The sequence below is a fragment of the Pseudopodoces humilis genome, chromosome 1 (genome assembly GCF_049639895.1).
Source record: "Pseudopodoces humilis isolate 2021_Gansu_Grassland_sample_001 chromosome 1, ASM4963989v1, whole genome shotgun sequence".
Lineage (NCBI taxonomy): Eukaryota > Metazoa > Chordata > Aves > Passeriformes > Paridae > Pseudopodoces > Pseudopodoces humilis.
The window spans coordinates 267,900-283,532 of record NC_142200.1 but is presented as its reverse complement, the minus strand read 5'-3'; the positions used below and the strand labels follow the sequence as shown (position 1 = coordinate 283,532).

Here is a 15,633-nt window from a genome sequence, read left to right as displayed (position 1 = left end):
TGCAAGGATATCCCTGCAGATGACACTGCAGCATTCCCCAGGAAGCACCATCACAACAGACCCAAGGTATGACAGAATAGGGAAAAACCCTGAAAGAGGAAATTCTTCTGCTTCCACAGGAAGCTCGCAGACCCTCCCAACTTACCTTCTTGGGTTGCAGTGCAAGATGTAACCAATATTCTATCACCAGCTGTTAAAACCAGGTGTGGCAGTGCTCTTTATCTCTTCCAGGACCCATCCTCCCTCCAGGGGCATAGCTTGTGCTAATGGGCCATTGAGTCTCACTGCAGGACTGATAAAATGCCATCATCCCATGGTGAGATGCTCCAGCCAGGGGGAGGAGCCCAGCATTCCTGCCTGGATATAATCTGAGACCTGGAAAACTGCGGCCAGCCTTTCTCCACTGGATCCCAGAGGAGAGACCAGACCCATCTACAGCACCACTGGACCTTCACAGGAAAACTACACCCTTTCTATGGGATCACTGCTTCAACAGAACCACGTCTGTCACTCCAGGACTGCAGCCACCATTTAATGGACTGCTCCCAACACCCTGCCCAACAGGGTGTCAGGGTGGATTCTGACTCTGACAGTGGCTTTTTTTGTACTACTGCACATTTATTTTAATTTTCCTAGTAAAGAACTGTTATTCCTATTCCCATCTCTTTGCCTGAGAGCCCCTTGATTTCAACATTATAATAATTTGGGGGTGGGGTTCACATTTTTCCATTTCAGGCTTGGCTCCTGCCTTCCTTAGCAGACACCTGTCTTTTCAAACCAAGACACTCATCTGAAGCCTGAGCCACAAAAGCTCTGACAAACAACACCTGAAGTGCTGGTCATTCCTGTGGTACAGGATTGTCACCAACAGAGAAGCTCGTCCCACTCCAGCAGTGGCCGGGACCAGGAGAGGGAGCAGAATGAAATGTGCCCCAAAGCTGGACAGCACCTGCCCTGAGCACAAAGGGAAGTGGACACCTGGGGCCAGGCTGGCACCTGCAGGGACCCCAGCAGTGAAACAACAGTGCCTGAGAACACCAAGACAGGGGGGAGCCACTCTGAATTCCAACTTCATGTATTGAAAGTTCCAGAGACACAGCACTGAAAGACAAGTCAGAGATTCCAACTTGGGCACAGCTCTGGACACTGAGGTAAGAGGGGAAACAACCAAACACAGGGTTCAAAGCATGGCTGTCCTCAGTTCTGAATAAGAGAGGTGGAAATGGGGCTAAGAGGGGGCAAAAAAGGGCTGAGAGTGGGGCCCAAAAGGGGCTCTGAGCCCCAAAAGGGGTGCAGAGGATGGCATGCAGGCTTTTTCTCCTCTGCAGCACAAGCCCATATCCATTCTGGTTTGTGACCAGTGCAAAGGGAGCGACAAGCTCACTGCAAGAGGACAAAAGTCCTCACTGTTGACACCAGGACAACAATTGGCAGCCACAGGCCCCGAGGATGGAGCACACACCAGCTCCTCCCAGCACCAAGCATTCCACCTGCCTGGGGAGCAGACACCTGCAGCTTTGGAAGGGGCAGGGCAATCCCAGGCCTTGGCTTCACAGTGAGACAAGATGAAGATCAGAGAAAGGCAGGGAAAATGTGCAATTCCAGTTCTCCTTCTCAGCTGGATTAATGGGTAGCACATGCCTTCCTACCTGGAGAGAGGATTCCCACTGAAGTCTGCGATTTCCAGGGATTTGCAGAATTTGATGCTTTCAGGAATTTCTGGAATGTCTGGGAAAAACAGGTGAAAGAACAAAAGACGCTTGAGGAAATGGGACAGCTGGTAGTGCTGACAGCCTGAGACGTGGCAAGAGAAGCCCACTGTCACAGCTGAGGAGCCCTGAGGGATGGGGGAGGAAGGGCACAGCTTCTCCTGAGCACTGCAGGGCTTGGGCACCTGCCCCTGCCCAGCTCTGGCCTTACCATTGCGGGAGATGTCCAGCTCCACCAGCTGCATGAAGTTGGCCACCTCGGGGGGAAGCCTCTGGATCTCATTGTCGCTCAGGCCCAGCTTGCGCAGGTTGAGGAGCCTGAAGAAAGGCTGTGACAGGAGTGACAGTGTCAGCAGCACTGCTGGGGAGACCCATCTCCTCAATCCAGGAGAAGCCATCCGCCCCTGAGACACCTGCCTGCTCCCACCACCCCCAGCCCAGCCCTCACGGGGCAGTCACTGCAGCAATCAGAATCCCCATGGAGGGCTACAAGGGATGAGGGTACAAAGAAAAAAGGCATAAGTGAGTTTAGATTCATCATTCATTTAGCACCTGTTACCCCACAGCTCTCCTCCCTCCTGCACAGGACACAAAGGAGACATTCCCTGTTTCCTACAATAACAGTTCACCTCTGAAGCCCAGCACCACAGGGAAGTTACTCTAAAGCAGCTTGCAGCAGACATTTGAGCTCGTGAGGCAGGTCCAGGAGAGAGAACAAAGGAGAAACACAAGGAGACTACAGCCCAAAGAGCTGTCCCTGCTGCTGCACACACCTGCTGCACAGGATGTGTGGTCAGGACATGGGTGGCAGGTCCCCACACCATCAGGGACAGCGTTTGTGCCCCTTGTGCCGGGTGGAAAAGGCACAGGTGAGCTGCCAGCACGGCCCCAAGTAACACAGAACTAGAGAAGGCACAAAAGTTCTTTTCAAGAAACACCACAGCCATAGGAATGGTGACTGGAAGGGCCCTCACAACACTCGACTCTTCGAACACCCCTTGGGGCTCCCACAAGTGCATCAGCTGCAAATGGCAAATTGCAGGCTCCACCAATCACTCCTGCAAGACACCAGCAGCCCCAGTGAGCTTCCTAAACACAATGTACTGTAATTATCAACTGACCACGTACTGCAGCTGATTCCAACCACTGCCAGAGGTCAGATCCTGGACAGGATGGGAACCAGGGCTGGGGTGTTTGCTGCATTTCCTGGATTGTTTCGGAGTACTGGGAATAACAAACAACAGAGTGGGGCCACTGCAGAAAACATTAAGAAGTGACCGAGAACAAGCTCAGGTCCGTGCAGTGACACGCACAGGGCACTTGTAAACTACAACACCCTGTGTTTGCCCTGGGCAGAGGCAGGAAGGGGTCACAGCAGCACAGGAGAGGCAGCCCTGGGATCATCCCCAGCTCACAAAACACGGCCAGAGCCGGGGCTGCTCCTGCAGCGCACGCCGAGAGGGATCAAACCAGAGAGAGCTCTGAACCCCCCTCCACAGGTGCCTTTCCAGGTATCCACGAGAGCTGCTGGGACAGACCCCCCCAGGAACACCTGCAGGGTACCCCCAGGTGAGGAGCACCTTCAGGACCCCCACAACACTGCCGAAAACGAGAGCACAGGGCAGACAAGGGAGGGGAGTGGATGAAAAGATGGAGCAAACACAACCCTGAGAAGATGCACAGAGCACAGGCGAGCTGCTCAGCTCCCCTGCAGTGACAACCACAAAGTCTGGTGGTGTAACTGGGGGAGGCTCTGCACAGATCCAGGCCTCTGCAGCTCCCAAGCCCCAGTCAGGACACACTGCCAGGCACAGGTGTGTGTGTGTGAGGGGTACCAAACCACAGCCCCTGCTGCCCTGGGAGCTGGACACTCTGCACAGGGAAGTGATCAGGGATGAACATCATTGACAGGAAATTCACACTTGTCATGTCCTACAGGACCCTAATAACTGTGTAGTGAATAAATACATTTAAAAAATAACCCCTCTCAGCACTGGCCATCACCGGCTCTGTTAACCCTGATTATCTAACGCAGACCAGCTCAGTGGAAAGGAAGTGGGTGAAAGTCTAAATGACAAAAAGGTCCAGGGGAGAAGGAGTTTAGAGACTTGATCTGCTATTGTTTCCTAGAGCCTTCTCCTAATTTTAGAATGCAAGGAAATTCCAGGCAAGACATCGTGCTGACCTGCCAGAGTCTGCACACTGCAAAATAACCACAGGGACCGAACATCCACAGCCCAGGCTGCAGCACTTCTGCCTAAGGGTACAGGTAGCCCCAGAATACATCTCCACACTTTCAAACGACATTTAGAGCAAAGAGGAATAAACCCAGGCTGCGTGTGGTGCAGCAGCTCCCAGCTTGTTCCTTTTTCTTAGGAAGAAAATGAAGAGGTTTCTAAAGCCCCTGGCACTGCCAGGGCTGGGCACAGCCCGCACGCAGAACTGCAGGAGAGCCACGTCCCACCTGGCCAAATCAGTTATCCTGGACCTGAATAAAATATTTAGATGTGACAAAGGGTAAAACCAACCAACAGCCAGCAGTGGTAGCCAGAAAAAACAAATGTGAGAATTACAGTGTTTTCATGCCTGAATTCAGGTTTTGTATTTGCCAAAAAAAAGATGGCAAGAGGATGTGACCAAGAGCTGCAAACGCTGTCTCTGACACAAATTTCCATCTCACTTCCAGCTCAATATTCTGTCAGCTGAGGACTTCAGCTCAGCCCAACAACCCAAAGCAAAGGCTGCACAGGAGATGCACTTGTGACACTTGAAAATGAGAACAAATTGATTTAAAAATTGTTACTAGAACTAAGAATGAAACCTAGATTACATGTCTCTGGAGACTGGCAATTATCCTTTCTGCTAATCAAAGTTTACCCTAATTCCCAGAGCTGACCAAGCAAACCCCTGGATTTGGCACCACATTGAACATCTCCAATAAAGAGAAACTTCCCCAGCTTCAACATTTTCTGATTCATAAAATAAAACAACACCAAATGTGCCTGACCCAGATCCCTCAGTGTCCAAACTGGACTCAGAGCAGATTAAAAACAGAAGTTTGAAGAAGAAAAAAGGTAAGCCAAATCTCCCCCTGTTTCCTGGCAGCCCAGAAGCCCAAAGCCCACAAGGGCCAGCACAGGAATGTTCCAGCACACAGAAACCCAGAATCAGCACAGGAGGATTCCAGCACATGGGAATCCAGCAGGTCACAGCATGATGGAAGTTATCACTATTGAAAAAAAGCTAAAGGTTAGGGGGTACCCACATAATAGCAGTTATGTTGGGGGTCAAAGCCTCTGCAAAGCTGGGTGCATTATAAAGATATTCTCTGTTGAAGCATGGGAGTATTCACGGGGCAGCTGAGGCAGAAAACAGCTACAAAGCTGCCTACAATTAAAATTCAGGGACAAAAATTCTTACAATGCTCAGAGCAGAGTAGCCACACTGCAAACAACTGGAAATGTATTAAATGTATTAAACAGTCATTAACTACGGACAGGTATGAAGAGCTGGTAAAGAACCATATGCCAAAAGATAAGAAATGCTCCACAAAATGACAACATTGCAAAAAAAGGTGGAAAATGGTGAAAACCAGGCTCTGCAGCAGGTTTTCAGATGTAACATCCTCAGCAGCCCCTTGAGACACAAATGCAGGCAAACACATTCAAGGGTTTTCGCTAAGTTCTGAAACAAAATTCAGTTACTTCAATCTTTAAAAAAGACCAAAAAAGCAGCCTAGACCCATGGATTTTTTCATCAAAAGAAACTGAAATATAACCTGATACAATATCCTTCCAATGCTTTATATATCACAGACCTTCATCACAGATCCATGAAATAATTGATACTGGAAGGTACCTGGGATCTCCAGTCCAACCTCCTGCTCCAGGCAGGATCAGGATGAGGCCAGAGCAGCTTGCTCAGGCTTTTGTCTGGTCAAACCTTCAACCATGGGGGGTGGCCCAAAACTTCTCTGGGCCCTTGGGTCCACCAAATAATTATCCTCACAGGAGAACCACTTGCCTCCAGTGGTTCACAGGCCTCTGCAGAAACCAATAAAACCTCTCAAGCATCCCTCGTCGTTGCTGCTGGCCAAATACTGAGTGTGGCCAATATCAGCCAGGAGATGGAACCAGCAGAATGGGGGGAGCCCCTCATGAGCCCAGCTCTGCCCAGTGACACCCCACCATCGCTACACACCCACGAGTCACACAGCTCCCCTCTACAAACCTGTCTCTTCCTTTTTGCAGACTGTCCTTGTCCCAGAGCGGCTTTTTCCCTGTTTAACTGGAGAGTGGAGACATCTGGTCCTGGGTTTCCAGTGCTGAGCTCTGTTTTGACTGGAAGTTATGTGGTGGCAGTTTTGGGATGCCAAAGCACAGAAAGGTTTGGGTAGAAAGGGACCTTCAAGACCACCCAGTCCCACTCCTTCCTCTAGCCCAGGCTGCTCCAAGCCCCATCCAACCTGGCCTTGAACACTTCTGGGGATGAGGCAGCCACAGCTGCTCTGGGCAACGTGCCAGGGTTGTGCCAGGCGTGCCAGGGCCTCCCCACCCTGACAGGGAAGGATTCCTTCCCAATGCCCCATCTAACCCTGCCCTGTGGCAGTGGGGAGCCACTCCCCCTGTGCTGTCACCCCAAGCCTTGTGCAAAGTCCCTCTCCAGCTTTCCTGGAGCTCCTGTAGGGACTGAAAGCAAGACCTGCACTAAGGTCTGCCCAGAGCCTTCTCTTCTCTAGCTGAACAATCCCAAGTCTCTCAGCCTTTCATCACTGGAGAGGTGCACCAGCCCTCTGATCATCTCTGTGGCCTCCTCTGGACTCGTTCCAACTGGCTGATCTTTGAAGCAGTGGGAAAGGATGGAAGCCCCATGTAATTATTAGTGAGCCTCTTGATTCAGAGCACTGCATTTGACACCAGTTTATGAAAGAAAAATACCCAGTGGTCACAGCAGGATCACACTGTGACAACCAAAACCGTCCCCAAAATGACCCCTCCAAGTGAGACCTGCAGCTGCCAAGCAGCAGCAGCCTGGCCACACCTGCTCTCCCTCAGAGGTGAGGTCAGTGCTGCCCCAGGAACATTCCCACACTGCTCACTGTGCTTGGACTGGAGGCCACCCAGAGCAGCAGAACAGGCTGAGCGGGTTTGTGAGCAGGACACGCTGCTGGCAGCAAACACAGGCTCCCCTGGCAGATTCACCCCTGAGGAGTGAACACCTGGGCAGGGGGGCAGCCCAGAGCCCCAGGCACTGACTGCTGAGATTCTCCCTGACAACACAAGGATGCCCAACACCCACTGGCAGAGCTTTTCAGCCAGCAAGAGGCACAAGCACCGAAGTCCCTGACCGTGGGGAGCTCGGGGATCACGAGGTGTGCCTCAGCCAGGTCAGGGCACAGCTCCAGGCCCCAGCAATGCAGAGTGCTCTCACAAGGAAGGAGATGCCCACCTGACCCAGGAATCAGCACCACACAGGCATCCCGGGCCCTGCAGGCAGCAGCACAGAGCTGCCAGGCGTGTCCAGAAAGCAGGGGATGTCCTGGAGAGCCGACAGCCTCAAAACTGCAGCGGTGCAGGAGGAGGGACAGACTGACAGGTACAACAGCTCGCTCCAAGAGGTGATCTGCATCACAGAGATCCACGCAGATCCATGGATGGGCTGAGCTTGGAAGGGACACAGAGGCGGGTCCAGCAGAACCAGGGCGGGGTTGAGGTTGGCAGGGACCTGTTAAGACCAGGTAGTCCAACCTCTGCTCGGAGAAAGGTCAGCCACAGCACCCAGGGCAGCACGTGCAATGTCTTGTGACATACATACAGTGCAGTCACACACATGTGTGCACACAGCAGAGTCACATGTGACATCTACACATACAACAGAATCTCAAAGGGCCTTCTAAGCCCATTCTTTGTCTTTAAGGAACCATCTGGAACAGGTTCCATCCCCCCTCTGCCATGATCAAGCCTTCAAGTTGTGTTTCTCCAGCTGATGTGACATGTCTGTGTTCCTGTCCATGGAGCTCCCAGCAATAGTGCTGAGGCTGCAGCAGAGCCCCAGGACATGAACAAAGGGCTGCTGGAGCTGTTAGATGATCTAAGAGAACCACAGTGTCCAGTGATCCTAGGAATTCAGACACCACCCCACGTCCCCCTCCTGCTGCAGCGTGGTGCTTGGCAGAGCCTTGGTGCACACCCCGCTCTCTTATTCAGTCAGACCAAGAGGTGGAAAATGAAAAAAAGGAGAAAGGACAATGGATAAAAGGCTCAGGACAAACCCTCTGAGCCACCACTCAGCTATGCCATTTCCCAGAAATGGCAAAATCCCAAGGGCAGGCCTGGAAAGCCAGCATTCCCCAGCCAGGATTAGGGACAGAGAGGCAGCCTGGCTCAGGGGTGACGGTGCTGGGTCACCACAGCCACCCCCACACTGGTGCACTGGGCTGCTGGAGCTGGTCCTGCTGCTCAGGCAGGAGGGGAAATGGGCTGCAGCCCTGGAACAACACGGCAGGGTCGGGGACACAGATCCACCGGAGCCACCGAGGTCCCCTGGCAGACTGCTGGTGTCCACGAGCTGCAGCAACCACAGAGCCCAGAGCCCGTCCCTTGTGCACACAATGGCAACACAACCATTGTGTGCACAGCTCCTGGCTGCTCCAGCTCCCGTCACACCTGCAGGAGATGCATCTTCACTGCCAAGGGAAGACAGAAGGTGCTTGGGTGCTGAGCCTGGGAACACCAACTGCGTCTGCATGCAGACTGATCCCCTCTCCCAGGTCAGCATCACAGCCCTTTCCAAACCTTTGTTTTCCTGAGGCTATAAAAAAGGGTTTCTGGCCTACCCAAGGCTAAGCTCCAGCTCTCCCCTTCACCTGGTGCCTAATGTCATAATGCCACGGGAAGGGAACTGGGACATGGGGGGGTTTTGTTCTCCAGCATCACCTCGTGCTCTCCTTGGAGAGCCAGCCCCCAAATTCCCACCTGTACCTGGAGGAGAGCCATCTCCATGTGGCAAGACTGAGAGGAGGACAGACAGGCATCTGGGCTCCTCTACCAGTTTCCATGGAGAAGGGGCTACGCTGTCCTCAGCACGGGCAGCTCATGGGGCTGCCCTGGCCCCAGGACCCCTCCTGCCAACAGCAGACAGGAGGGGGTGGCTGCCCAGTGCCACCACAGGCTGTGGGGACATTCTTCCCCTCAGCCAAGCAGGCTGCAGGCAGATTTCAGTGCAACACCTCAGGATCTCTCCAGGTGACAAACAGCAGCACTCCTGGAGGGGAGCAGGACACGTGCCAGGGGAAGAGGAGTCAGGCAGCAGCTTAACCACAACGTCACACTCGGGCCAGTGGCTCTGAAACCAGGCGGTGACAATTGATACAGCTGGAGGTCAGGAACAGGACACAACAGATCTTGGCTCTGGAGTGGGACAGAGACTCTGCTTCTGCAGCCAAAACCACCACAATGTTCCCAGCTCTGCAGGGCTCAGACACCTCCTCTTCCTCAAAAACAACCTGTGACAGCCCGGGCTGCCCTGAGCTAGGAGCGCTGGTAGCGGTTGATCTTCTTCAGGGACCAAGCACCCCAGCACTGCCTGTTGTGTGATGATGACTCTAACACAAGCTGAGGGGCTCCATGGCAGAGGTTCTGCCAACCCTTCCTACCCTGGAAGTGCCCATGCTAAGGCCCTCCTCAGTCTCCTCACCTCTCATTTCTCTTCAGAGAATTTCAAGTCCACCTGTCCGGCCCTGCTAGAACAGTCCCTGCCTCCAGCAGGACAGCACATATTTAATTAAAGGCAGCATCAGACTGTGCAGCAGGAAAATAATTACAATTCTTCTTGTGATTCATGAGCAAGAGGGCCTGCTTCCCATGCCACCATGGGCTGGGCTCCTAGATGAGATCTGTGCTTGTCTCCAGGCCAGGTGAATGCACTGCAGGCAGGAGGCATCTGTCCATCCATCCACCAGCAATGCAACCCAGCAGCTCCTCAAGTGCTGGCAGCAAAACCAGCTCATGTATTTGAGTCTTGTGCCTCATTCCCATTTTCCTAGTTAAACATGGGATTATGGGATTGCCATCTTTAGAGCTGTCCCTGGAGGAAGCAGAGACTGCTGCACGCTCCACGGCCAGGCACTGGGACAGACACCTTGCCTGTCTCACCTACAGGCAGGTGGAGTGTGAAGAGACCTGGAGCCCCTCCTTTCACAGGTGTGCTGAGAGATCTGCAACACCTGTGGCAGTGTCTTTGGGAAAATCCAGCCTGGGATAGCCAGGAGAAGCTGGAAGCAGCAACTGCAAAGCAAAACACCCAGGAGCTGATGAGCTCTGAGGTTAAACCCAGCACTTGCAAGTCACTGTGCTCAAAGCCAGCATGGCACAGGTGAGGCCACAGAACCAGAAAGACCTGTATGCCATGGTTGGGCAGCACAGGCAGAGCTGCACAGCTTCCTCAGCAGAGCAGGACTCACTTCCAGCAGAGCCCAGCGCCTCTCGGCAGCACCGCTGCAGCAAATCCCAGAGACAGCTCTTCCTACAGAGAGAAACCAGGAAGGCAATGGTTATCCCCAAAATAGCTTAATTCGAGAAGAATCACCAAAATCTGATGAGGATAACTGAGTTAACAGCAGAGGCCAAAGATGGAATCACACTGCTGAGAGCTGGGAACATCAGCTGGGAGCTCCAGCAGAGCGGCCACTACCCAGCCCCAGGGGCAACCCTGGTGCCACAGGGAGGGCACCACGGCCACCACCCAAACCCAGCTCCCCGGGGTCTGACCCACCTCAGCAGGTGTGGGACAACCTCAGGCAGTGACCACGTGCCACTCCAACACCAGATCTTCTCAGCTGTCTCCCACCCCGCAAGTGTTCCCTTCTCCACTCCTCACGGCATCTGCCAGATCCTGACCTGGCTCCAGGCTGGTGAACTTCTCTGGCCAGATCCTGACCTGGCTCCAGGCTGGTGAACTTCTCTGGCCACAGCCACACGGCCAGCAACACCTGCAAGGTGGCGATTCAGACGAGTCCCAGAGGGACAGCGCCGTGCCGAGCACACCCAGGTGTGCAGCAGACCCCGGCAGAGAGCACGGGAGGAGAGGACACTCCTGGCCTGCCCACAGCAGGAGAGGCACAGGAACAGGGCACCGAGCAGCCCCACGAGCCCCAGCACACTCCAGAGCCAGGAGCAGAGAGTGTCCTGCCAGCCCGACACTGCCAGCCCGACACTGCCAGCCCGACACTGCCAGCCCGACACTGCCAGCCCGACACTGCCAGCCTGACACTGCCAGCCCGACACTGCCCTCCCCACAGCCCTCCCCACACACACCCGCGGATTTCCGACTATTTAACCCCGATCGGGCCCTGAGGAATGCGCTGCAAATATATAAAAGTACTTGAGTGTTGGGAATACATTCCAGCAAAGACAAAGCGAGCTGTCTCCGAGCCAAAGGCTCAGCAGCTGCTGCTTCTCAGGCACTAAGCAGGACTGAGGAATGCTGTCCCCTTCAGAGGGGCCAGGGCAGCAGCTGCCCCCCGGCACACAGCCAGGAGCAGGCAGCAATCTCTGGCCCAGGTGAAACAACAAACCACCCCTAGAAAGGCAACCCCGAGCCAGAATTAAATGGAGACACCACAATTAGCATCCCACTGCTGCAGAGGCCTGGAAAGTGATGGGTGCTCTCACGCTGATCCTTGACGTCAGGCAGACTGGCTGTGTGAAGAGAGGGGCCCCAGTCCCAGCACTCACAGCCTCCACCTTGGTCTGTGCAGTGGGATGGGGCAAGTCAGAAGGACCAGAACTCCTGGAGGCAGGCACAGGGCATCCAGGGACATTTTCCATTGAAATACTTGAATATATGAAACAATCACAGCACTTAGTGCTGTGGTTTAGCTGACAAAATGGTGTTTAGCCAAAGGTAGGACTCAATGTTGAAGGTCTTTTCCAACCTCAATGATTCTGTGACTCCACTGCAAAAGCATTAATCTGGAGAGACCTGTGGAGATCATTTCAAGGGAGAGCACCCTGGGTACGGGTGAAGCAGCCAAAGCCAGCACCCTGCAGGTCCTACCCAGGGACCTCTGCCCCTTTCTGATTTGCCCTAGCATTCAGGTCATCCCAGCACCTCAGGAATCACCTCCTCCCACCCAGCCAAGGGACACCATCTCCTTCTAAACCATCCTCTCAGCAAAGAAGGGTCAACTTGCAATTACAAAAAGTAATTGACTGATCTGTAATGCCACAGCTATTAGCAAAGGGAAAAATGCCAAAAGCTGTATTAGACAATAACTTGTTGCAATTGTTTCAAATCAGATTTTGTTGAGGCAGAAATCATAAGTAGGATTATCTGACAGATAGATCTCCAGCACAGTGAAGTACTATAAAACAACCAAAAAAACCCAACAAACCAGGTAGAACCCTGAAACTAGGAATCCAAGACAAGGAAATGAGACCAAGCCAAATAACTGATGCCAAGTGGGGCACTCAATGGCAGCCTGTACCCTTGGGGTGCAGGAAAGCACATCTGGGGGACTGGAGAAGTCTTGAAGAAGAGTTAAGTGTCCCTGTGCAGAAGGACACTGACCCAAACACCTCCTCTGAGCAGGGTGAGGACAAGGAAGAAGGTGCTGGAGCAGCTCCCAGGGCAACAGCTCAGACACAGACCAGTAAATGCCCTGAACCAGGAATGGAACAAGGAGTCAGAGCCCACAGAGAGGCTGCAATGCCACGTGCCCCTGCTCAGCACACAGCATCCCTTCATCCACCACACTCCCACCGCTGCCTCAGCCAAGCTCCTGCCAGGGACATGGCAAAACAGGACTCCAAAATGCAGGAAACACACAGAACAGGTCAGAGGAGACCTGAAGAGATTAACCCAGCCCTGCCTCTACCTCCAGCCATCAGTGAACTAATCCTTCCTGGCAGATACTCAGCAGCAGCCAAAGGGAAGCAGCGACACCTGAGAGGAGCAGGCAGGGTCTGTGCAATGCTGGATTCAGAGACAGCACCGGGAACACCAGCAGGGGCTGGGGAGCTGACACAGGCAGCCAGCAGCAAACAACAGGAGAACTCCAAAGGGCAAACCTGAACCAAACTGGCAGCGAGGCACCCACAGACAGGGCAGGTGTTAAATCACCCAACACAGACGTACAGAGAGGTTTATAACAACCCGAGAAACACCGAGCAGGTGCTTCCACCAGTGACCTCCCTGCAGGTACCAAACCAGTGCCAAAGCGGGCCTGGTGAGAGGCAGAGCCATTCCAACCATGGCCACCTGAATTTTCCTGAACTTTTTACTCCACTAAACATCTCTACTGCCCAGCTGCCTCTGCACCTCCTATTCCACGCACCTGAACCTCCCCCTAGACCCGAGCTGGTGGGGAGACAGGCTGGGCAGCACGCTCACAGCTGTCCCACACAGAACTGAACACACCTCAGAGCTCAGAGAACTGAATATTTACAGTCACTTCCCTTTCATAGACCTCAAGCGTAAAATCCACCTGTGTGCCTCTTTCCTGTTCCCTGTTTGTATATCCAAGAATTGTACACCCAAGAGTTTTATCAGCTCTTTTCTCCATGACTGAGCTTGTATCTGGCTGCTGCCACCCCAGCACAGATCTACACCTCTGCTGTCACCAGGGGAGGGTGCAGGGGAGACAGCCTGCCCTTATTCTGACTTCTGGGCAGCAGCAGTCCAGAATACACGGCTTTTGGAGAGACAAACACACGTCCAGCTGTCCCACTAACCCACTAATCCTGCAAAGCACAGAGAGCCATGCCAGCTCTGCACACAAGTCTCACAACCAGCAAGTGAAACCAGTTTGTTGGCTGGTTTTGTTAAACAAATGCAGCTGCAGCTTTGACACAGCCTGGGATGGAAGGAAGCACATCCAGAGCAAGAGGAGGTGCCCAGGGCACATCAAGCCTTGGCAGGCTCCATGCAGGGAGCCACGGAGGATTCCCGGCTCCCTGACTTTCTCAGGGAAGGGCTATTAGTACACAGAGATCAGAAGGAGAAGCTTTACTCTTCCATAAACCCCAAGATCCTCCTCACAGCCCTCAGATGCCAGGAAATTAAAAGCTGTTCTTAATTAGCTTTGTGAGGCCCCATTTTGCTTTGGGAAAGTGACAATCAGGGTCTGGAGCTTCACCTGGGTGCAGTGGGATCCTGGCTCCGGACACGGGACAGGGACACTCTCGCCCCAGGCCACGGCAGCCACACAGGAGCAGCTGCTGAAAGCCAGCCAGTTTCAAAGGGCCTCGCCATGATGCAAACAGCAACAAGCCCAAACAGGGAAGGACCTGCCCTGGACAGAAATGGGCTCCTCTCCCCAGTGCCCGTCTCCCACAGCTCCCAGTGCTAGTGGGTATCAGCTCACTGGGCAGTGGGAAGGGTGTTTTGTGCACTGGGCTCAGTTTATCATGGGAGCTGTAGTGAGGACAAAGCAAAGCAGAGGAACTGCAGCCCCTACACCAGAAATGCCCAGGGCTTCCCTCTTCAGCACCACCACTGCTAAAACCCTTGGCAGCACAGGCAACCCTTGGGTTTCCTCTGCACAGCCTCAGACACCTCCAGCCAGCTCTGCTCCGCCGGGTGTCCAGCAGCCTGCCATGCTGACACACCAGAGCTCTGAGCTCTCCTCCCTCTGCACAGACTTGTTCAGGAGTCAGTTCCTACTCAGCTCCACCCTCTTGTCCTCCTACACCAGGTCCTATCAGCTCTGCTCCACCCAGCTTTCCTCCAAGCTCCCTTTTGCCTCCCCACACTCCAAACTGGAGCGCTCCTCCAAAAGCACACCAAGAGTCTCTGGATCCTTCTGGGCTGTGACCGGCTCCGTCTGCCACCTCCCCGTGCTCCAAATTCCAAACTCTCTTCATTCCTTCCTGGTGAGACCTGTGCTTCTCAAGTGCTCACGGAGTGGCCTGGATGACTTAGATGTTATGCAGCTCCAACACAGTGATTTAGCCAGCTGTACTTCCAAAAGCCACACCACCAATGCAGGACCTGCTCCCCGCCCTGCTCCTGCAGATATCCTGCAGACACCATTCCCTGCAAGACAGGTATGGCACAAGTCAGCACGGAGCAAGCAACTTCCACCTCTGGAATTCAGACACCCTCATGGGAAAGCACAGGCAACTTATCAAAGGGAATTTATCATTTTCCATTAAATCACACGGTATCACCCAGGGCAGCAAATCCCTGCAGTGAGGCAGACGATGTTCCCACACGGATTTCATCTATCCCTTCAAACTGCCCAAGCAGAGCCACCCTATGGGCAAATTTAGGCTCAAAACAGGCAAGTTTCTGCAAGGGACAGGTGACAAAAAAGCAAGATCAGACAGAAGAGGACCCGGCACTGCAGGATGGAGAGAAAGCCAGGCTGACTTCTGCAGCTGGGAAGGGGAAAGCGAGGAGAGCACAGCAGCATCGCTCAGCAATCCCAGGAGACAGGCAGAGCATCCCATCAGATCTGGAGCAGAGCAGCAGCACAAATGGCACTGGAAATTCTGCAGAGGAAAATGGTGCCACAGAAAGAGCAAGAGATCCCATGTTTCTGGAACAGGTGAAATAAGGACACAGAAAAGCCTGCTTGAAACACCCAGCAGCTGCTGGGTAAGAAACTCCTTGGAAGAAGAACCATATAAACTCATATATTTCAAGAGAGTTGTTTGACCGTTCCAAAAGCCACCCCTCCAATCCCTTCACCTCAAAAATCACCTCCACAGGGAATTCTTCCCAAAAACCCTGCTTGAGCCCTCAAACACAAGCTTGCTGCCCAAGGCTGTGCACGCTCTCTCATTCCCACTTTGCTGACAGATCTTCACAGGCACAGCTCTGTGTCCTTCAGACCTTCTCCCATGCAATGGGCACGTGCAGCCCCATTGTGTGAAACAAGCACGCTGCCCTTTCTCCACCTTCCCTCGTGGTAAGCACAAAC

At 53.5% G+C, this 15,633-nt stretch overlaps 1 protein-coding gene across 39 annotated transcripts in view; it reads right to left on the bottom strand.

Moving 5' to 3' along the window:
• SCRIB (scribble planar cell polarity protein) overlaps positions 1-15,633 on the bottom strand; it is a 97,467-nt gene that overhangs the window by 78,013 nt on the left and 3,821 nt on the right. For all 39 annotated transcript variants that reach the window (XR_001332161.2, XR_001332164.2, XR_001332163.2 and 36 more), the window contains exons 2-3: positions 1,921-2,038; positions 1,650-1,728 (exon numbers count right to left, since the gene is read on the bottom strand). Coding sequence is in view for 34 of the 39 variants with exons in the window: in XM_014261600.2 (XP_014117075.2) it covers positions 1,650-1,728; positions 1,921-2,038 (197 nt within the window). In the remaining 5 variants the exon portion in view is untranslated. The remainder of the gene's footprint in view (positions 1-1,649; positions 1,729-1,920; positions 2,039-15,633) is intronic.